Here is a 24,758-nt window from a genome sequence, read left to right as displayed (position 1 = left end):
TAATTGTTTCATATCGAGTTTATTTACTATTAGAAAGATAATTTTCTAGCATTATATCCTCTTACTTTTATGAAATATTCTTGAGATGATGACTTAACGTAGACAAGTAGGAGATATATCTGTAAACCTTAGTAAAGTAATTACAAAGCTCATTTTAAGATATTACGGAAATTCATTTTACTATTCGATTACTAGGGCCCGACGTGGCCAGATGGTTAGGGCCTCGACTCGCAATCTGTGGGTCGCGGGTTCGAATCCCCGTCACACCAAACATGCTCGCCCTTTCAGCCGTGGGGCGTTATAATGTGACGGTCAATCCCACTATTCGTTGGTAAAAGAGTAGCCCAAGAGTTGGCGGTAGGTGGTGATGACTAGCTGCCTTCCCTTAGTCTTACACTGCAAAATTAGGGGCGGCTAGCGCAGATAGCTTTGCGGAAATCCATAACAAACAAACAATCGATTACTAGTTATTTCATAATTCAATAGTCTCTTTCTTTTGTCGTATTTATCACGATATGTAGAGAAGAAACTGTTAGTGAAGTAATTTGTAATTAATTCTGTTAAAACTTGAAATTAAAATGTGTGAATAAGTTTAATTTTATATCATAACACGAACTATTCTTCTTCTTCAGGAAGAACTACACTCCTTTTAATATTATTTTAATGGTTTATTTAAATTTTACAGTTACATTCTATTTCTGTCGCTTGTTTCAGTATCAAACGTTCTTGCTATACGAGATATTTTGTTAATAATAATCAGTTGAAGGTAACTGTATTAATTATCAATTCGTTTTTTTTTAAAGACACGATTTGAAAATGTTCTTATTGAACAACTGTATTAAAACAACATTTAAGTGACTATGAGATTTCGTAACGTTGGTTTGCTGTCAGTTTTTTTTTTTCTGATTCGAGATATACGATATAACAAATAAACTATTAACAGATAAGCATTATCATAGTTATATAACACACAATTGAGCTTAAACATGCATAAGTAGATGTTGGTAACTGTTATGTAAATATGTTATTCAATGCACTATTTTCTGATATAATTACGTCATGAAGGAAGTAGTTGCGTTACATGTCTACAAAAGCAAAGATTAAAGTTTAGTGTAGAAACATTACGCCCTCAGTCAAACAGATTACCCCGATTTCAGTGCTTGTATGTAACACTCTCGTACTCTATTAAAACTAAAACAAGCGACAATATTTTACACGTGATTGCGTATTTTGTATAGAAACCGCTTGTTAACTGAATATTTCGGATGAAAGTAAAGGGAATCCTAACTTGTCGCTGTAGGTTATTGCCAGTAAAAACGACGAAGGAATGTAAGTGTGTGTTTTCTGTTGTACTCAGAAATAGTGAATTTTCTGTACTTTAAAAAGAAAGTAATAAAGATGTCATTAGAAAGTATCGGTTACAGAATATTCCACAATTAGAGGTTAAAATTGTTCCTCTGTCTTGCATGTGTGTTAGTAACATAATTGACAAACATATCAAGAAAGCCATGCATGTCTGATTTATTGCACAGTGTCTAGAAAAATGGAACAATATCTATTTATTGCAATTAATAATTTAATTTAGTTCATATTTTTATCACATATGAGTTTTTGTTAATTTTTAGCTTGAACAAAGTATGATGCTACATATGTTAGAAAAGAAAATCACTATATTAAATTGTTGTTGTAATAGAAAACATTTTCTGTGTTTGTGTACGGTCTTATTTTAACCTGGTAAGCGTGTAAAGTGTAAGTGAGTTATTTACTTTTCTTTCTTTAATGCTAGTTTAATAAAAAGTATTGGTTAAAATGTTATGTATTTTTTTCGTTCGTGGTATACTCGCCCTTCGCATTCCCTTCTTACGTCCATCAACTATATTTAGGTTGTACTTAATCCTGTCAGGAATTGACTTATGCCAATGTAAACATAACAAATTGCTGTTTATTAATGTAAAATACAACATATAAACTTAGAAATAGGTTTAGTTTCTTATTGGCAGCATATCACTTTCTTCTTTTGCCTCAGTTGGTATATTCGTTCACACATCTCTCAGTCTTCTTTCTTTTCGCTGAACTCCCGCCTTCTTTATTTCTTTCTCAAACTCATGTTAAACAGGTCCTTTCTTCTTGAGCTTGAAAATGTTTTGTTTCGTATATCGGATGATAACATTTCACTACTATAAGGGGTCTTATTGTTTCATACTGCTGAACTTAGGCATTTCGTTACTTCAGTCATTTTCTAATACCTTAGAGGCTGACCAAAAGTCGGCTACTTTCTCACTTCTCTGAACCCTAACCAAAGCTCCTTATACACAATTTCGTAACATATCTATAATAATATAAGGGTATGTCTGTGGGTCTCTGTGTGTATATGTGACCGCCATAACTCTAAGAGAAAAAAACCTAGAAACCTGAAATTTTGTACCCATACTAAGTGGACCCTGAGGGTGTACACCTAGATATTATTACTTATCTTATTCACGTGCGTGCGCGCATGCGCATCTTTTTAATGAGGTAAGCTAGCGAAAAACAACATAGAAAAGAAGTGGTTCCTTATATTACCAAGGCCCGGCATGGCCAGGTGGATAAGGCGCTCGACTCACAATCTGAGGGTCGCGGGTTCGAATCCGCATCCCACCAAACATGCTCGCCCTTTCAGCCGTGGGGGCGTTATAATGTGACGGTCAATCACACTATTCGTTGGTAAAAGAGTAGCCCAAGAGTTGGCGGTGGGTGGTGATGACTAGCTGCCTTCCCTCTAGTCTTACACTGCTAAATTAGGGATGGCTAGCGCAGATAGCCCTCGTGTAGCTTTGCGCGAAATTCCAAAACAAATATTACAAATAGAAATCACAGACAGACAGAAATGCACATGCGTGTATATTTGTGTGTGCCCGCCATGGCTCCAAGAGGAAAGAACCTAGAAACCTGAAATTTTGCACCCATACTAAATGTACCCCGCGTGTGTACACGCATGCGCGTGTGCATCTTTTTAATGAGGAAAGCTAGCGAAAAATCACATAGAAAAGAAGTGGCTCCTTATATAACAACTTCTAATATATAGAAAAGCCAGTGCGTTTTGGTAACAATGCTTTACAACAATGACTTTTATGTCATGTTGCTTAGCAACATAAGTATATAGGTTACACTTTTATGCTAAAATGGGCTCAGAATACACACAAGATCGACCTAATAACCCGAGCGAAGCCGGGTACTTACGCTATTATATAATAAATTGCCTTTATTATTTCTAATTCTATATTATATATATACATACATATCTTGTATTCATTTTGTTGTACGTGCATAATGTTGTATTGTTAGCTTAGTATATGGATTTAGGACTATCCTTACTCTTCTTCCTTAGCTGGGCCAAACTTTTGATATATTAATTGGATTATGGCCGAAAATGTAGCTAACAAGGACATTATCCAGCTGATGAATCATTGCTGGATAATTGTTATAAAAGCGCTACTTTAGTAATTAATGGGTAACATTCTAGTGGTAATAAATTATATTTAAATAGTGTGCTTTAAAGTACTAAAGCGTTTCAAAATTTTTCGTTATATTGATAGACATTATTGTCCTTTCAACTTTCGGACAATCGAAAGACAACTAAATTTTTGTAGTACGACTGTAGTACGACGCAACAAATAAATATTCACTGGCCTTGTGGTTAACCTAGACTGACAACAATCGGTTTAACGGCACCTTATAACATGATTTTAGGTTTTACGTAATATATTAATCAACCCTCTAGGTCGTGATTTTGATCAAGAAAGAGTTTGAAGCCTTACACTTAAACATATTTATTCAAGAATAACTGAAAAGGATGAACTGGATTTTTATCAGAAGTAACGTCAAGACAAAAACCGGGTTTAGATGAGCAAGTATAGATGGATCATATATTTGTTTGTTTGTTTGTACTTAAGCACAAGACTACGCAATGGGCTATCTGTGCTCTGCCCACCACGGGTATCGAAACCCGGTTTCTAGCGTTTTAAGTCTGTAGACATAACGCTGTGCAACTGGGGGGCTGGATCATATATAACAATATTGACAGAGTTGCTTACAAAATTAGACTAGTAGCATGTGCTAAAAATAAGATTAAAATAATCAATTAATAGGTAATCAACTAAACTTTTCTAAGCATAATTAAGCACAAAAAGTATATGATAAGAATGTTCAGTTATACTATTTGCGGAGTGATAATTCTCGAACATTATAATAAATTTACAAAATTAAGCCAAACTAAATCATGTGTGAACAATTAAAAGGAAAATGAACAAGACAAGGGAATGAGTTACCAAAGACCTTCTGAAGGAATATTCAAATAGTTCTTTTGACTTACGGGGTTATCAAACTCAGAATCTATAAATGATATGATTGTCAAATAGTTTGGATGTACGTAGTGAGTAAAATGAGAAAGCATATTAACTAAAGTAAGAACAGGAAAAAAATAATATAATCGATACTAATTGGAAAGTTATATAAATAGGCTAGAAAACAAACGGTATGAAAAATAGATGACTTAAGGTATGGCTAGAGGCATAGGTTTAATCACATAGAAATAATTAAATACTAACGAAAAAATAATCAAGTATACATAAGTAAACTGTTGTTAGGCAACTAATGTGAAAAAAAATGGCGTAATTCTTGAGTCACGACTCACGAGATCTTAGCTAAAATCATAAGCCAACCCTTGGTTTTCACGTCTAAGAACGTGCATGTAAATGTAATGTACGATCTGTTAGACGAGGAACTAGCGGCAGAATGTAATTGGTTGTTCTTCGTCATCCTACGGCATTACGTAGTTCCGGACGTTGAAAGGAAATGAAACACCCATAAAACTTATTTTTACTAAATCCATATTGAATTTATATTTATGCGATGCGATGCCTTGCATCATGTTTGTATGCCATACTCAATCTGCTTAAGTGATACAATAAATGTTTTGTTTTGACAGCTTCAATCTCTGAATTTTTAAAATTTATCTCATATTGGTAACAGGTATGTTGGCTTGTGTGAAATAGCGTCATTAAAATCTTTCAGTTTAATTTGATTTTAAATTAATTTTAACTGTTAGAAAACTTAATCATTTTAGGACTGATCAGTAGCTATAACATACAAATTCTTCTAAGTTGCCATGATGTGCTGTTATATACATCGATGACATGACTGAAAATAACTTTACTGACTTTCACACTTTACACTCATTTATAATTCACCTCTAAAGAAAGAAATTCTATATTCCGAAAGCTTTTGGGTTATTGAGTTTTGTGTTTTATGGATTATTTCTTATTTATCTTATTTAATATATAATGCATGTAACCTTACTGACTGTTTTTTAACGTTTTTTTTTACTCAAATCTAAATATTCATTTCTTTAAACTTTGCTTACAAAAATAATAGGCCATTATCTTAGCATATTGTGCTTCACACATGTACATAATATATTATAATTTATGAAAAACACCTAAATTAATACGTATTTTGACTTATTAAATCTTTAATTTAGATATTAGTGTTCAACCTTTGGTTATTGTCGTCCTAAGACTACCAAAATTTACGAAGATTACTCTATATAGGTCCATCCGAAGTTATTTTAGCTAGCAAGACACACACACACAAATATATATATATATATAAGAATATCCGATCTGTCACTTCTCTTGGTTTATTAAAATACTCTAGAATGTTGGAATTGTGTTTATTCCACAGTTTGAAGTTTTTGTTCGTTCTGGTAACCAAAGTTTAATTCCACCTTTTAACTCGTCCTTACAATTTAATCATTTTGAAATCATTTTGTGACCAAAAGCTTGCTGGTTAGGGTAAGGCTTTTTATTTATTGTTTTCTATCTACTACGTGTCCTAATTGTTTGACTCACATTTTAAATATAATTTTCTTGTTATTTAAGTACGTAAATATCCTAACATTTAGCTAGGTAGATAATTATACAGATACTTTTTAAACATTTGGAATCTGAGATGTCGCTGTTTATATTGTTTGTTTGTTATGGATTTCGCGCAAAGCTACACGAGGGCCATCTGCGCTAGCCGTCCCTTATTTAGCAGTGTAAGACTAGAGAGAAGGCAGCTGGTCATCACCACCCACCGCCAACTCTTGGGCTACTCTTTTACCAACGAATATTGGGATTGACCGTCACATAATAACGTCCCCACGGCTGAAAGGGCGAGTATGTTTAGTGAGACGGGGATTCGAACCAGCGAATCTAAGATTGCGAGTCGAGCGCCCTACCCATCTGGTCATGCCGGACCTTGCTATTTACTTATATACAAAATTATGTTGAGTTTATATGATTTTTTATTACGCGATAGTATTTTTGACATGCATTTGGTGAGCTTTCTTAATAGGTATTTGATAATTTGAATAAAACTTCACTTCAAAGATAAAATATATATATATTGTCTAATATATTAAAATTAGAAACTTTTTCAGTTTTCTCATCTGAGGGTTTTACTCACATTTCACTTTGGAGTATGTGTGTGTGTGTGTTTTCATTTAGCAAATCTACATCGGGCTATCTGCTGTCCCACCGGGGGACTGGAGTATGACTACAGTAGGATTTTTATTTTTATTAAACAACTGTTAATCGTCAAAATGATTGCAGAAATGCATAGCTTCTGGATAAACGTTGACACAGTTTGGTAGAAAATATGACGAGTGTTATAAAAATATTTTATCAATTCTTGATAAACTTAGTTTACTTTAAATGTATGTATCAATGTAAAACTATAATATAATCTGTAACGGAATAATCGATACTGCATTATTATATTATACGAGTTGATATATATATATATATTAAAAATACTACTTTGCTACTTATATGAATACAAAACACAACTGAAATTTCATATTTCAGATGTGAACTTTTACGACGTAGCTTAAGATGTATTAAGGATATTACTCAAAAAATTTAGTTGGAACTAGAATATTTCACAAAGTTTATTATTGTTTTCAACTGAAAATAGTTTTGTTGACATAATTTCTTATTTTTTTCTCTTTCATTTTTTCTGTAGAAATGATGCAAATATAATTTACCTGAAAAAACGAAAGTAATGTCTTCAGCATCTATTTTCTTTTCTGATGAAGATGGATACACAGGATCATAAAGTGGACGGTGTAAGTGAGAGACAACCTAATCAAAACAATGTTCCCAAGAAAACATTAACTATGAAACACGCACAGGAGACGCAAAGCCTAAAAGGTAACACTGATATCGTACAGAATTCCCGAAAAAATGGTGAGGAAGACAATGCTCCTATTAGTATCACAATTGAAACACATGAAGAGGAGCATCAAAGTTTGAAAAACAATATCCATATGTTACAGAAATCTAGTGACAAAAATGCTGCTGCTAACAATAACTTAAGTGAAGAAAGTGAACAAAAACATCAGAACTTAAAATACAATATTTGCGTGCTAGAAAGTTTTCGAGAAAGCATTAACGAAGACATTAATAAGACAAGAAAAGAACTGGAATCCCTTTCTTTAAGCGCGAAAAATGACGGCCAAAACAAAAGTCAGATTATAAGTAAAACGTCCTGTTTATGTTTGACAAACTTAGAATCTGGGTCGGATTCTGACGAAGACGCAAATGAATCGAATATTTTAGTAAGAGCACCTTCCCACAAAAACAATCACACTCGCAAGAGAAATAAGACCCCATATTGCAAGATGCAGATGTCAGTTAACAATTGCAGTATCACTAGAGAACGGAATCTAATCGATTTGGATTGTTTTCAAGACATATCCCACTTGTGGACAAATACAGATAATTATGAGCAACTGTCTGCAGGTTCAGCTGTTTCAAATGAGACGGATTTGGACCGTCAGTTGTTTTCAGAAACTATTGTACGCAATCAGTTTTCTCCAGAATCTTCCATCAGTTCTGGTAGTTTTTATCAGAGCGCTGTTACATCACCTATTTCAGAAATTTTATCCAGTAGTCCAACTTCCGATCGATCAGGATCTATTGAATTGAGCGAATATGAAAGATCAATTGAGATTTTACCTTCTAACCAATGTTCTCTTAGTATTCCAGAGAATATCCTTGATTTTGTTATGGAAAATGAAGACAAATATTCAACTCATCAAAAATCTAAGGAGTGTGAGAACATTTCTGAGTTTAAATCATGTAATGGTTTGAGTGAACAAGCTTGTATCGAAAATCTGAGCTTCATGACCGATATTTCAAAAGTCGTCAATAACACACATTTTCCTAACCCATCGACAAGCTATAATTCCTTATCAGAAGCGGTTGATACGTCATCTATTTGTTACTCTAAAGAATTAGATTATAACTTTCAAACCTTTGATACCGTGTATGCCACACATAATTGTCATCTTTCCCAAGCCTCTTTAAATTACTGTGCAGATACTGCAGTCACTATGCCTTCAGTATTCCCTTCCATATATAATGAGAGAAAATTGTCTGAAAACTCTGCTAATTCCAGCTGTTTATTCGAAATTGATCACAGTTATAATATTCAAGATTCAAATAATACATCAAACTCTTCGCCATTTAATTGCAGCCTGAAAAACACAGACCCTGTCACTTCTCATGTCTTATCATCAGAAGAGCAAAACTTCGTTCTGCAAGATTTTAACTACAATTCAATACCCAGCCAGAAACTTGCTAATTTGCACGGTTTTGATGATACACAAACACTTTCATCCGTTCTCTATCATACTCAACAGGACACTGACTTTGAAAAGAATCTTTTTGGAGTTAATAATAATTCTTTATACTCAATTTCCAACACCACGGAATACTTTCAGAATTCTCCAGTTATTAACTCCAACAAGAGCCAAGATTTATTCTCTCTTCACACGTCCAAGGAACCAATAGCAGTAAAATCGTGTCTGTCGTTTAATCAAGAAAATTACTCCGAAAATTCGAATGCCAAAACAAATGTACTGTTTGAGTATTATGAGCCTATGTTTCAAAACTATGATCTTTTGGAAACGACCAGTTCTGTCACACCAAATGATATAATAGAAACATCGACTCCTTTACAAGTACCGGAACTAGTAGCTTCTAAAAGCACTTCACAGAATAGTGATATTACTTCAAGCTTGCCTAAACGTGATAACACTTTATATAATTCAAAAGAAACAAATTTTACGTGGTCAACTAATAAAAATAACATCAAGCCAACTCCGGTCGAATCCGATGGTAATAAGATTTTAAGCTCAAGAAATGGATTCTCAACATTATCTTTTGATAATTCTTTACTTCAAGTTCCTAATGTTTCAGGACATTCAAACGACCAGCACATTTTCGAGGACAACATAGGAAATATAATCAACTATGAACTCAAAGGTACTCCAAATGCAGAAACTACAAACATAATGATAGCTAATATGCCACTTGTAATATGCCAACCAGCCACAAAGCCGTCTGTACGAAACAGAAAAATATTACCAAAACCAAGCAATAGACAGAACACCAGTGAGTTGCATGAAAGGTATTGACGATTTCCGTGAAATCAATCACTTTTGTCAATTTCTGTATAAAATAATATAATTGTACATTTAGACTGTTTAAACACTTTTATGTAACCGTATAGGATAAAAGAAGAGGTATTCGATATGCATTTGCTTGTTGTATGGATTATAATTTAAAATAAGTGCTACTCAAAGTAAGATTAACTGAAATCAATATGAGAATAGAATGTGTGTTATCCTAGGCCTGTTGTTGTCATACTGATCACTAACATATAACAACTTAAAAGTTATAATGTCTTCTAACCACTTTTTATTATATATATATATAATATGTATCAAACATATCCACATATGTAAAGAGTTGTCTGTCTGTCAGGAACTGGCTGAACCGATTTCGATTAAATTTGGTAGAGGACCTCTAGTGGACTCCAAAGCTTTAGCTTAAATGAATAAGCAATCAGACAAACCGTTCAACTCTGGAAGCCACAGTAAAATTTGCTGTATATGAGAAGGGCTTTCTGATGTGAATTTTCTATATTACGATTATAAAAGCGTTCATGCACAAACACTTAGCGTTTCGAATAATGAAATATAATTAGATTCGAAACCTATTAGTAATAAAGGGAAAATGTGGTTCCAGTAGGGAAAGAAACAGGTTCTTCCACGAATGGCTAACAGTCATGTACCAGAAGAAGTGAATCAAGTTAAACAGCTTGTCACCAAAAGTACCGAAAGAGCACAATGGTCCATTGCAAATGAAATAGGATTCTCTTTTAGTACTGAAAAGAAACAGCTCTCAAGGATTTAGGTCTAAAATCAATTCAAGTACCATATTCACAAGTTTCTCTCAAAGAACAAAGTCGAGCAGAATGCTAACTACTGAAAGTTGTACGAGCATCATCTGACATGTGACAAATGGAAGTATGTCATAATAATGGACAATTGTATGCGTCTGCAAAGGGCTGGAACATTTATTTTCTTCTGCTGGTGATAGAACATTTAATAAATGGTACAAAGCATGTTGGATGATTTTGTTTTCAAGGGATTAATTGGGTTTGAAAGTTACCGCTATAATTTAAAGTTAAACATCCGGATAGTCGATAAAAATACTAACATAAAATCTGTATACAATAAGATTAATCTGCTGAAGACGGAATCCCGATTATTTTAATACCGATTTCATATGAATTGGATGCCAATGCTATGTGGCTTCATCAAATTAAGACATCTAACAACATGTCAGAGTCAACATGCCAAATCATATTGGATGATGTAAATATAAACGAAATTTCGTGCTGCAACATAGGCTTGTGTACTTGCTCAAATGGGCATTATGTAGTTTGTGCTTAATTACAAACAAACCTTCAGAAGACGTCTTCCACGGAGTTATTTTTTGGAAAGTGTGTAGAGAGAAGGACCTCAATGTATAGCGTACAAGTCTTCTACATGCAGATAGAGAATCCCTCTTAAATTTTTGTGTCATGCATAATGAACATTTTCCTTCAAAGAGTTGCACGAGGTTTAATATTTTGACCTCTTCTATTTTATGTTTTTATTGAATATCTTAATTTCCTATCTTATAAATAGATTGAAATATTGAATAATTTATCATGTGCTTATCACTATGCACAGTAAAGATGCAATAATTTCTAAATTCATGTGTTTTAATTGCTTAGCAATATTATTCCAATTAGTGTTTTATCTCCCTTTAGTCAATCGCCTGCTGTTTCACGGATGCAGATTTATTCATGTTCAGATTCAAATAACGGCAAGGAAGCCAAATCTGGCTTCAATTCTATGCAAAAAGCCACGAACTCTTTGAAGAAATTACGCGAAACCCTAAACCTCCAAGATATACATACGTTTGCTAAAGATGTGACTAAAAAGATGATACATGCAGGAAAAAACTTCATTTTCAAACTTGATGACAACGGAAGGTAAGATGTTATGGAAAAAATGTAGCCATTAAATTGAAAAGAAAATTTTATCTAACACCTACCTTTTGCTATGGGTTGAAGTTGTATAAATTAATATGTGAATAATTTAATTAATTTAGGAAATGTGTAGATACAAATGAAGTTTTACCTTTCGTTGCAATGACCTGCCTTGTTAGAATTTATCATAGTTTGTTTTTCACTCTTTTAAATTTTACTGCATTTTTTTATCGTCACCAAAATTGAAGTACATATGAAGATCTAATTAAAAAAGCGAATATGCGGTGTGATCTTTTGCCAATTTGATGGAAGAAAATACTGGCAGGTCTATATAGGCGGAGGGCGGGTCTAGAAATAAGGACAAACTCCACGTGTCACCCGTAGTATGCGTAAAACGGTTCGAAAATCCCTTCTAAAAGCAATATCATCCCCAGTATTATTTTTTATTTCTAATATTCACACAATACGTGACAAACGATATGATAAAACAGTTGAGAGGTTAACAGATAACACAATTTTAGCTTAAATAAATTCTGAAATTTCATGACTGTATTCATCTTACCACGCTAGCCTGGCATGATTATGTGGTTAGGGTGCTCGACTCGCAATCTTCTGCCTTCTCTCTAGTCTCTCACTGCTAACTTAGGGACGGCTAGCGCACATAGCCCTCGTATAACTGCGCGAACTTCCAAATAAGCGGAAACAAACTAAACTTACCACGCTAACATTCTAAAAACGTACACAACCATTATTATTCGGTTCACTAGCCCATTCTGACCCGTGCTACCAGTTTAAAAATATAAGTATAAGTCATTAGTATTCGGCTCACCAACTAATTTTGACACTCGTTCCCATACTAAAACCACAAACAGTTATTATTATTCGGCTAACTAACCAATTCTGACACTTGTTTGTATTCTAAAACCACACACAGTCATTATTATTCGGCTAATCAACCAATTCTGACACACGTTACCAAACTAAAACCATACACAGTCATTATTATTTGGTTAACCAACCAATTCTACCATACGTTACCAAACTAAAACCACACACAGTCATTATTATTCGGCTCATTATTTACATTTTCATGTTATATACCCTGCCATCAAAGAAAGATTCAAGTTGTCTCGATACTATATGACGTTTCTAAAACGCTTGAGTAATGTCTGAAGGTATCAATCTAGTATTTTAAACTTGAACGACGTCTTTTACAATACATAAGCTAAATGGTCAACTCAGCAACTTTCAAGGTCAGAACTTCTCAAAAAGCAGCCTCTAATTAGATCAAATGACCAGAACGATAGAAATCAGTTAGAATCAGTGCGGTGATGTCTCGCCAGTAAGCTTGAGGGCTTATAACATTAAAATAGGAGATTGATATCTGTGGTATAAATTTTCGCTTAACAACAACAACAACAAAACAAGTTAGAAGCAACCGCCTTGTACGCGGCTACTATTAATGTGACTGTATACCACAGTCATAACCACACAGAAATTTGAAAGCATGGAGTGTATTCATATCGAGGCCCTAATATTGGACCTTGTGACCCGCATGCTAACCTTTATAATATAAACTACTCCACTGGTATCAAAACGGAAGAAAATCTGAAAGTCAGAATTACACATTCCAATATTCGGTTTTAAGACAGATTCAGGTAACAAATTCTGTTTCAACAAAGTTCTTTTATTTACTTAGATTTATATAAATTAATTATTGTATGAAATGTTTGAAATGGCTTTAGTTTTACTGCAGTGTATGTTTCACAGTGATAACTGTTTACCATAATAACAGAGTGATATTTATGAATATTTTATATTAGTATTTGTTATTAAAAAGAAAATGACTATTGTGTTTCAGAAAAAAAAATTATAATAAAGCAAAGTGGAATTCATTATATGAAAACGCTCTTCAGAAAATCATAGCTGAATGAAACACAAATGCTATTTATCTAGTTATATACACCGTGCGATCAAGAAAAACGAACTTCTTCAAGCTTATGTTTTACTGGAGTATTGGAAAAAACTTACAGGCATTCAAGAGTGTATAAACGAGATCAACTGTCAGGACAAGGATGGAAGGGTATGTATATGAATTGTGATTTATTATGATTACGTGAAAGTAATTGAAAAAGCCCCAAAAAGTCGTCAAATTCTCATACTGTTTTTCTGATATATTTAAATAATCATGACAAGGATGGAAGAGTATGTATATGAATTGTGATTTATTATGATTACGTGAAAGTAATTGAAAAAGCCACAAAAAGTCGTCAAATTCTCATACTGTTTTTCTGGTATATTTAAATAATCATGACACAGTTCAAAAGCTCTTTATTATTTTGTTGATGCTACAAATATTGTATCTAAATAATTTATCTTGTGCTTTTCACAAATATGTTTCTGTAAATATACAAAAACATCAGTAACATACTTAATGATTTATCGTTTTTGTTATACAAAATTCAATGTTTAAGCAAGGTGCCATATTGTTAATTTAACAATATAGTATGTCGAAAACGATGATATGTATTTTTATAACCAACATACAGTGAAATGTTTCAAACCTAAATAAATTCATAAATTAATTTGGTTACTACTAATACTTTCGTACACAATTTCTCTAACTAAACTTGCCTAAGTCATCATTTTCTATTATTATTTATTTCTTTGTTTTAATCTTAAAAGCATCTCAAACATCAATAAATATATTGTTTGGGTGTAAAGTTACATTGCTGCTAATGTTGACTAATTACAGGAAAATGAACATACAGGGAAGTATTAATTGATAATACCTTAATTCTCTCTCTCTATGTTTTACACGTATGAAATATGAAAATGATTGACATCCTGGCATGGCCTGGTGTTTAGGGCAATCTGCGGGTTGTGTGATCGAACCCCGTCACTGAATATGTTCACCATTTTATCAGTGGGGGGCATTACAATATGACAGTCGTCCCACTATTTATCGGTAAAATATAGGCCAACAGTTTGCAGTGGATGTTGTTGTCTAGCTTTCTTTCCTCCAGTCTCTCTGGTGCACGAAATTTAACAAACAAATATACAGAATGATTAACGTTGATTCCGAATATGATTTTTAGTACAATAATGCTATTTTTTCAATGTTACAGAAAATATCGTATCTTAAATTATACAGTTTAACGATTCTATAATATAGATAAAATTATTTATAAAAATTGAATTTAATATTGTCATGTTTCTAGACTCTTCTTCACTGTACTGCACTTAGTATGCCAGACAAGCCTCTTCTCGCTGAAGTAATTCTTGATCTGGGAGCTAACATTTCAATTCGAGACATCACAGGTGAAACTCCAATTCATTATGCAGCTTGCAGAGGATCAAAGTATTTGGAAATTTTAAAAGTTCTAATCAGAAAGACAGGAAACGTGAATTTAAGAAATTCAAAAGGTAAGTCATAAATCTTTGTATGGAATGACAATTTGTATGGGAATGGGGCAAATTATTTAGGAGATCCAAAGCTATTGAATAGTTCTAAGGTGAAAATACAATCATATGCTCTGGCATTTGGCTGTCCTGTGAATTTGCAGCACACACAGAGTAAAAGTGATGTTTTATTTGACGGGTTCTTTTAATTTTCTTTGGGAGAGGGAGAGGAAATTGTCCCTATTGTCTCCACCATCACAGTTGGCATCCCTGGTTTCAACCAGTGAAATAACTACCAGTTTACTTTCTATTCCAGAACTTTTCGTTTTCATTTGATTTTATCTTTCAGAAGTTCTCGATTTTCTTAAAAAAACTATACAAAAACTAACCAGAAATGTAAAGGCATAAGGAAAGCAGACGTACAAACTGAATCCAGTTCCCACTGTCCCTATCTACTTTCTAGCGAAACCATAGCCAAGAGAACGGGCTTGGAAAAATCAGCGAGGAAATAATGCATGAATAGTAGATCCCAAAGATGAATTATAACTCCTTTTACGTTTACTTTTCATTTAAAAAAACAACAAAAAACAGATTCACTACGATTTGTTCTACATGATAGTCTTCATGATCCACAAGAAAAATCAGTTTTTATTTATTTTTATGGTGTTATAAGATATGGCATATTGCTGTAACTATGACTCTCTTAAGGTAGCCAAATGCCTCGTCATCTAATTAGTGACGCGCATGAATGGATTAACGAGATTCCCACTGTCCCTATCTACTATCTAGCGAAACCACAGGCAAGGGAACGGGCTTGGAAAAATCACATTAAAATAGGAGATTGATATCTGTGGTATAAACGAAAGGTAAACGAAAGAAAAAAATCAACAACATCAAATGAAAAGTCATAATATCGAAAATACTACATGATTTCACTAACATACTAAATTACTAGTGATAGAAGACTTTGAACTACATTTCTGCCTGCTGGATTATTGAGAAGTGATACTATTGATAGTGAAAGCAATACCATTATTATAGAAGACTTTGAACTACATTTCTGCCTGCTGGATTATTGAGAAGTGATACTATTGATAGTGAAAGCAATACCATTATTGACTTGATTCCATTTGTTGATTTAATATGATCCATCACAGCATAACTTCACATTTATTTAACTTACCAGTTATACATGTAGATAATTATTAAATGTTAATTTCTCTTAGTTTCCATATTTTAGTATAAAAATTAGGTCTCTAATCAGTATGAAACGCTATTTCAGGAAGTGTGTATGTTATGTGTGTCTCTAGCGTTATCACTTTTTTTCTCTATGATTAGATGAGGGCTCCCTTTGATATTTTGTGGTTTCATTGATGTAGACGTAATTGTTACTTTTCGGTAACTTTGTTAACTGTTCTCGTACAAGTGAAGAAATTTTTCTTGTAGTGTCCTGTTTTGTTTATAAAAACCCAAGCAGACTACATTAATAATATCTTTTATTCATTTAATATTGGACTATAGCTTTTTGTAATGATGTCCAGTGTATCGCATCTTTAGCGTTAATGCTTAATATAAGAAAGATGTGTACGTTTTACATTATATATATATTTACGCTCTTTAATTTGTCACGAAAACTTTTCATGTTGCTCTTGACAACTCAGTCTTTGACCTTCAGCTGTGTGAGATATATAAAAGTTATCGATAATTAATTTCTAACTATAGATTTGGTTTATATAAGAATCTAGAAAGTATTAATAAGTCATTGTTCAAGGGTAGTTGTATGTTCTAATAATATCAGAAGTTTCAAACACTTAGGGCTAATACAACCTCCTCTATACCCTATCCAATAGAATGAGTGTCTGAAAAACAAAGAAAGTATAACTGGCAGAGATATGGAGGTGCGGTTAAGTGTCGTTCAGCCTTCTTAATCCATAAGCGTTGGCAGTATAACCTTCATTCATTGAGATATAAAATGATGTAGAGCAATATTACCTGGTCAGTAACTACCCAAGTTACTTACAACCTTAATTTTAGGGAAAGACTCGTGAATTAAAATTCACAGTGGTATAAGCAGAAACATGCCAATAGCACATGTCATAAACCAAAAGACTAAGAAAAGCGTCAAAGAGAGTAACAAAGGCTGACATGCCTTCTGAATGGAAGGCATTTAGAAATTTAATTTTTTACTGAGAAACAAAGTTTTGAATGAAGTCTTGTATACGAATGTATATTCGAAGGTTTCAGTGTTACAACCAAAACTTTGTAAGAGATTCATTACGGTTGGCTTTGAAGTGTTAGACAAGAGATGATACAGTATTTATCGCATGGCAATGATACCAAAAGATAAATATGACACTTGCATTCACAGGATCATATAAACTGTGAGTATACGAATGTGAAATCATTAATTCAGTGCAATCCAGTGCCTCTATGAGACACAAATGTGGAACAAATAATATATCGCTGTTGATTAAAGTTTGTCAGCTCAAAACTGGAGTGCGTTGAGTGAACTCATGAAACACTATCTGGGTAGGAATGAACATTTTAACCATTACAGAAGAAATATGAAGCTGTAATATTGAAATAAGTTGTGTGAGTAGAATTGCATTTATCTACTAACAAGGTTTTAAGTGCCTTGGGAGCTTTAAAATAGACAAATACCCCCCTCCCCCTCTGCACACATAAAAATGCTACTATACATCGTGGTTCAATGAGAGTGAGTTTTGCTACTGAACATAACTCTTGAAGGAACATTTATTTTTGTTTAGATTATTGTGCATTGCCTTCACCGATTACAAAGGTTTGCGATGGTTTTATTGTCTTGAAATTTTTACATGTTTTACAGTAATTCCTGTACGCTAAATCCGAAAATGATATCCATTTATCTCCATCATGTGCAGATTTTTCACAAAACGTCACATATACTTTACATAAGTGAATCATTTTCATTGAAATCGGGTCACATGTTGTTATGCTTAAAATGTTGAAAACCACTAGCTATAAGTTTCTCTAGACCAATCGCGACGTGAGAGTGTTATCGATCGTTCTAGAACCCAAACACAATAATAAAAAAAAATAATTTTGGTAAAGGAAATAATAATTTGATCTAAGTAAGAGTTTTTTCTTCCCGATTTGTAAAAAATACTTACGTGATAGAAAAAAAAATGAATATTATTTTCGAAATCTGCGTAACTGAATTATGGAAATACGTTATTGAAACCAAAACAACTTTTATGAAGTTTAAATTCGCAGGCCTGTGTTGTCCATACAAAGTTAAAAGGATATCTCTATTAAACCCTCTGGATAGGGGTGGGTCAAAGTACGCATATAACGGGCTTTTTACATAGTTACTTTCAAAATTTAATTAAATCACTTTGTTATCACTATTAATAACCCTTGTCCAGAGTTAGTGATGATGGATACAATTTCCCGAAACCGATATAACTCAGTGACAAGAGGTGAATCGAAAGATAGATTGAGTTTTATATTTATTTTAGTATCTTAAACAATTTGTCTGCTGAATAACTTAGTAACATCCGAAATTAGTAACATCAATTATGAACATTCTTCAAATCATGTACAAGTATAGGTTCACTTTGGTGGATAAAATTTTCATTAAGTGTTAATGACAAATTTATAGTCATGTAAATAATAGCAATATACTATATATTAATGAAAGTAAGTGGAAATTTGTTAATACAGAAATGACTTTTTTATCATATATGACTATAAACTAAGCAAAATGAAGTTGATACTATTTGGCTGTGAAATAAAAATATTTGTTACCTGACAACTTCTTATCAGCTGATTCTATTGGAAAAATGTTTTATTTATCATATTCTTTCCGTTTCAGTAATTATTTAATCAGCTATGTTTGAACAACCTCGGAATTAATGAATGACACTTATTTTGTACATATATTTATGCGATTTAATGTTGAGCTAATTTTATCTTTTTCACTATTAATTTTACATTTTATAGTTTAAAGAATGTGTAACTGAAAATAACAATATTTTCTGTTTGTTTTAGTTATTGAAAGTAATATTGTGATTAATCTATTAGGTCAGACTCCCTTACATTGTGCAGTTTTGTGTCATGGAGCTCAACACAGGGATGACAGAAAAGAAGAATCAGAACAAAATGACAAGCTTGATAGCTGCCTAACAATTAAATTTCTTCTGAAGATGAAAGCACTCTTATCAGCTCAGGTATGACTTAATCTGACAGATATTAATCCACTTAAAGCTTTAAATGTTTTATTACCCAAACATATGCTAAAACATAATATTCTAACTACAAGTGGTCAAGTAGAGCTTTAAAGTGTTATATTACCCGATCATATGCTAAAGCATATAACATTCTAACTACAAGTGGTCAAGTATTTGTTGAACGTTTCTATATTACTATTTAATATTTAGAAAGCAAGTTAATTTCACGTGTATAAAATTTCTAATGTAACAGTTTGGAACTTAAACATTCAGTATACAACACTGAAATGCATCACAGTCTGCTAGGTCATTTTAAATTCAATTATTTTATAAATTTCAAAATGCTCCACCTTTTGCTCAGGACTTAATGTATCTATCCAGTGCTTTGTTTTTATAAAGAAAGATAGTGAAATAAACCTCTGATATATAAGAACAAGAAGTACCGTAATTTCCCTAATAAATTACTTGTTTTCGCGGTATTTAGATTCTTCAGTTGAAGACGAAACAAATGCTTTCAAATATCTCTGAAAATTTTAGTCTGTGAATAAACACGTATTTTGCAGAATCATTCAGAAAGTATGTAGTAAATCGCAAACTTATAAAACTGCATGTCCATATTTTCAGGCGAAGTAAACGTATTATAAAAATGATAACGTTGAAGGTTAAATAAATGTCATATTGTTATATATTTAACAGATTCGATTTCGATTAAGCATATATTTGAAAAAACAAACAACACTGTTTTGCTTTACTCTTAAATTGTAAATATAATATGTTATAAAGTACTTAAAATTTGTATTTTATCCTTTAAAATTCTTCTAGCAGATTGGAGACCTAAATATGTAATAACCAAATGTCTGTCTCTCTCTTTGTCTGTCACGTCTGTCTGGACGGTTAATCGTATAAAAAGAAAATATGCATATATATATATAAAAATGCTTTTTTCGAAGAGTACATTACGGGGAAATTATTAATTTTTGCGATTCCTAAAATTTCATATTGATATCAACGTCGATCCGTCAGCACATACTCAGTAAAATGACAACTATCAAAAAACGCTCACTTCGGTATTGGTTCTTTATTTTACTCAGTAAAATGACAAGAAACGGTGGCATCCAGTGGAAAAATCCCCGGGACTACTTACAGAATCCGAGCGCTCTATTGTGTTGGATGGACCCATTGCATCAAACAATGCATTGCAGTCAGTCTCCTTTGCTTAAAAAAAACACTATGTAATTTTCCTTATTGAAATAACATATGGAATGACAAAAGCCGGTTATAAACGGCCCACTAGACAATCATATTACATACATGCTTTGTTCCAAGGGATTGGGTTCACTGCACATTGAATATTCATTCATCATTATTTTTAGGAAAATTACAGTTGAACTGTTTCAACAGGAATCCTCTTGTCATAGATAATTTCCTGATTGCAATTTTTTTGGACTCTTTTTTTCTCTTACTCATTATTTTTTGTAGACAATATTAATATATATTTAGCATTTATAAATGAAATCTGTTTTAAATTGCTTTGATAATAGTTGTATGATATGCAGCTTTATTGTTATTACTGAGAGCTTATTGCTTTCATTGGCTCTATGTCCCCTACTGCACTTCCTAGTACTTCTTTCATTATCGATTGTGTTCAAGCTACTTATGATTACGCATTAATGCTACCTCCACCAGCCTTCTGAAAAGGACGGCAAAGTCATTGGTAGTCATGTAACTACAATATATAACCAATAGATTAGTTCAACAACCAATATTTCAAAATAGAAATCAGCCACAGAAATATTAAATTATCTCTCTAAGGCACCAGTTACATAATTATTCTGACTTTCATCTGAAAATCTTGGAATGAAGATAAATATTTCAATGCTTAGGCAAAGTACTGAAAAATAAAACTATGTTAAAAAGTTTTGTAAGAAAAATATAGACTTATATAACTTTAAGTATAAAAGTTAGAACGACTCAGGGTGCGGCTTGACCCTGAGGTAAAAGCTCTGGATTTCGAATATCCTCCACTTAAAGCTTGGTATGTTATAAGAGTGACAAAAAATCTTTTGGAGAGGATGGATGATGTTAGGCAGTGGCGTAGCAAGGGGGCAGTCGCCCCCGGGCGCAGGTGTGAGGGGCGCAAAATTTCCTCTGGCCTATAATGCCTAATAATTAGTAATTATGCCCTCCCCTAGGATATAGCGCAACTGCCCCTCGTTAAGTAAATACGACACAGTGTTACGTTACTTGTGTGTATTACTCTTGCAGTTTTAACTTTTCAAAGCCGTCCACTGAAATACAGTGAGACCGAATTGACGTACAGAAGTAAATTACACTATTCCATCATTCATCTTTAGGTCAAATACAAGTCCTAGAGTACAACGTACAAGTAAGTGTATGTTCAACAAAAAGAAAATATGAGATTGATGTAACTAGTGTGCAAGATTGGCAATATATGCAACAAGCAAGGCCTAGATCTAGATCTAGTAAACATTATAGGCCTAATGTAGTGGTTTGTAATTGTATTGGTTGATTGTAAATCATGTCTTACACCAACTAATGTACTAGACTTTAGGTCTAATTGCAGTTATAACTTTATTTCTAGATCATACGTCCATCATCATACAAATTGTAACCTATATTATAGGCATACTTAGACCTATACTAACTATTAAACTAGGCATTGCACTAGGACAGATCTAATGACTAAGTTAATAGATCTAGATGTAACATTTGTTCTAAAAGTTAGGCCTAATAAATCTAAATGTAGAATTGATGAGGCAAGGTTATATCTAGATCTGGGTAGATTCAATACAAGGTACTTTCAATCTATGCACTCAAATCTAAGGTCTAGATTATATGTATAAAGCTAAATTTCTGTCATTATTATTACATCTAGATCCAAACCTAAGACTAAAAAGATCGAAATAACAAGCCTAACATTAATGTTAGATCTAGGTGTACTAGTGACTTAATCTAGGAACTGTAATCTAGCACCACTAATTAGTTAGCTTATATTTAAGTTTTCTCATTCTTTCAAAACCTTTAATATTAAATATGGCCTTTGAGCCTCTAGGGTTACATTATGTTATGATTACACTCTTCTCCACAGTGCGTGTAATTCGAGCAATTTCAGACTTGTCTCCTGTAGCGTTCGTGTAGTTAAACCTATTGAGTTTTTAAATGTGACTTAGCAACTGCCAGTAATTTATATGGTGCTCATAAGCATGATTTACCAGCATATATACTCATCTGCATTGATTTTCTTACTGTTGTGTCACCTTAATTAACATGAGCATGGATGGTCTAAATAATGGCAGTTAAAGTGAAACCAGGTCTAGATGTGCCTAACTAGTCCTGAGTTGCAACTATAATTGTATAATTTAAATATAATTTGTGGTTAGGAATTTAGGAAAGTAGAATGCTTCCTTTCATCTAACAATTTGCATGTTGCAGCTAAATAGTGTAGTCAGTATTTGTTAATTTATTCTTTTAGCCCATTATGTCGAAAAAAGAAAGGGGGGCACAGGGATGCAACAGACGTGCACAATTTGAAGCTTCGGTGGTGTAGTCAAGCAAATTCATGAGAGCTTTCCTTGCTGGAAGTGATGGCACCAGTAAGTCAGCATCTGTTCCTTTCGATGGCAGCAAAGTCAAGATTGTAAACATGCTATTTCATTTGAAAAATAAAACAATGAAGAAACTGTTTTCTGTCATGTTGAAAGCTACAATAATAATAAACAAGAGGATTCCACTTTGTCAGAAATAAATTCACAGAATAGTGTTGCTAAGCTAAAAGAGGATGACCTAACAAATATTTTAACATACAGGATATTGGATTTATGAAGTTTGATACAACAGGCTCAGCAGTTGTAACACATGCACATCGCACAGAGAATGTTAAAGTTGGAGCACATGAATTTCAACATAAAGAAGCTCCATTTGATGCCAAAGATGGGCGTTTGATGACTGCATTTTGGTTCAAACGACGCCTTCTGGTTGGTGTATTCACCTCTACATAAAGCAGCATACTGCTTTTGTTGTCTTCTTTTTTCATCTACATGTATGACATCCGATAGTCGGTCTGCTTTCAAAACACGGTGGATTTTCTAAGTGGAAAAAAATTGAAAAGTTAAATGCCCATGAAAATAGTAACAGTCATCGTGAGTCATTTGCTGCTTGGAAAGAAACTGAGTGCCGAATTCGTCTTCAAAGTGGCATTGATGAAGAGCTGCAAAATGCAAATTCATGTGCAAAATTATTGTTTGTCAGCAATTCGTATAAACAAATACTATGGTATTCTGAGCAATTGGCCCAATTGATTCGGTTTGTTGACATTGACTTTAAGAAAAGTAGAAGTCAAAGAGTCATTTATTGACTTTATACAGATAATGGAAAAAGACGCTGCCAATATTGAGAAAACAATAGCACAAAATTATAAGCAGATGGAATTTTATTGAGTTATTGTTGTTCACAATGTTATGATAATGTTGCTGCCATGTCAGGCGTTCAACAAAGAATTCTGAACAAAAATCCAAAAAGCAGTGTTTATAAACTGTGACAACCATAGTTTGAACTTAGCATGTCTTCATGCTGCAAATCAGGAAACAACAGTTATTATCTCTTTTTTTTTTGATATAATTGAAGTCATTTATAATTTCTTTGCTCATTCAACAACTGCAAGCGCGAATCAGAAACACTGTGGGGTGCCAGAGAAAAGGCAGTAAAAGTTGTACATGAAAAACTGGATGAATTGCTAGGACTGTTGGAGCAATCAAGTGAGAATGGCAACATGGCTGAAACAAAATGTGGTGCTCATAATATTCTACAACGCATGCTTACATTTGATTTTCTTGTACTTTTGCAATTTTGGAGAAATCTTTTATCATCTATCAATCGAGTGCAGAAACGTCTTCAGGACTCAAAAATGAATTTAAGAGAAGCAGCTGCTGATCTTGATTCTTTGAAAGAGAAATTGATAGAATTACATGAAAAAGTCCTGTCAAGAAGCACTTAAAGTGGGCAAGAATCAATGTGAAACATAGAGATTGATCATTGAAAGAAGAAAAATACTTCGTAAACGAATGCCAGGTGAAAATGCAGCTGATGCTGGATTGACTGTTAAACAGGAAATTTATCTTATCATGAATGACGTTATTGATCGCTTGATTACAGAAATAACAGGAAGATTTTCTCGCTTACTAGATTTAGATTCACGGTTTGAATTTCTACTAGATGTGCAAAATATTGTTTCTGGAGATTTCGAAGAAGGAAAATTGCAAGAAAAATGTTTGACTTAGCAAACAGCTATCCAGGTGATATTGATGGACCAGAATTTTACAGAGAAATTAAAGACTGTAGAATGCTGATAAGTAAAAGAACACAGACCGATTTTCCTGAACCAATGGTTGCAACTGATTTGCTAACATTCATAATTCCATATTGTGAAGACGTTTTCCCAAATTTAATAATTGCATTGCAGATTTTGTTAACAGTTGGGGTTTCAATTACTAGTTGTGAAAGGTCCTTCAGCAAGCTGAAATTAATTCTTACATACTTGAGAACCTCAATGAATCAATAACGACTTAGTAACTTGGCAATATTAAGTATTGAAAAAGACGTACTTAATACTTTAAATTTTGATAATTTAATTGATGCATTTGCAGCAAAAGTTCGAAAGATTCGTATAATGTAACCATGAATACCAGAATGCTACCTGTACAAGATCTAGTTAAGTATATG

At 33.1% G+C, this 24,758-nt stretch overlaps 1 protein-coding gene across 1 annotated transcript in view; it reads left to right on the top strand.

Moving 5' to 3' along the window:
- The first annotated feature begins 1,111 nt into the window (after window positions 1-1,111).
- LOC106478582 (putative uncharacterized protein DDB_G0279653) overlaps window positions 1,112-24,758 on the top strand; it is a 41,209-nt gene continuing 17,562 nt past the window's right edge. The window contains exons 1-6 of the mRNA XM_013939136.1: window positions 1,112-1,329; window positions 7,045-9,495; window positions 11,188-11,412; window positions 13,366-13,492; window positions 14,631-14,835; window positions 18,874-19,019. Coding sequence (XP_013794590.1) covers window positions 7,112-9,495; window positions 11,188-11,412; window positions 13,366-13,492; window positions 14,631-14,835; window positions 18,874-19,019 — 3,087 coding nt within the window. The 5' untranslated portion in view covers window positions 1,112-1,329; window positions 7,045-7,111. The remainder of the gene's footprint in view (window positions 1,330-7,044; window positions 9,496-11,187; window positions 11,413-13,365; window positions 13,493-14,630; window positions 14,836-18,873; window positions 19,020-24,758) is intronic.

This window comes from Limulus polyphemus, unplaced genomic scaffold (assembly GCF_000517525.1).
Source record: "Limulus polyphemus unplaced genomic scaffold, Limulus_polyphemus-2.1.2 Scaffold228, whole genome shotgun sequence".
NCBI lineage: Eukaryota > Metazoa > Arthropoda > Merostomata > Xiphosura > Limulidae > Limulus > Limulus polyphemus.
The sequence above is the reverse complement of the archived record's forward strand: the minus strand, read 5'-3'. Positions and strand labels throughout refer to the sequence as shown.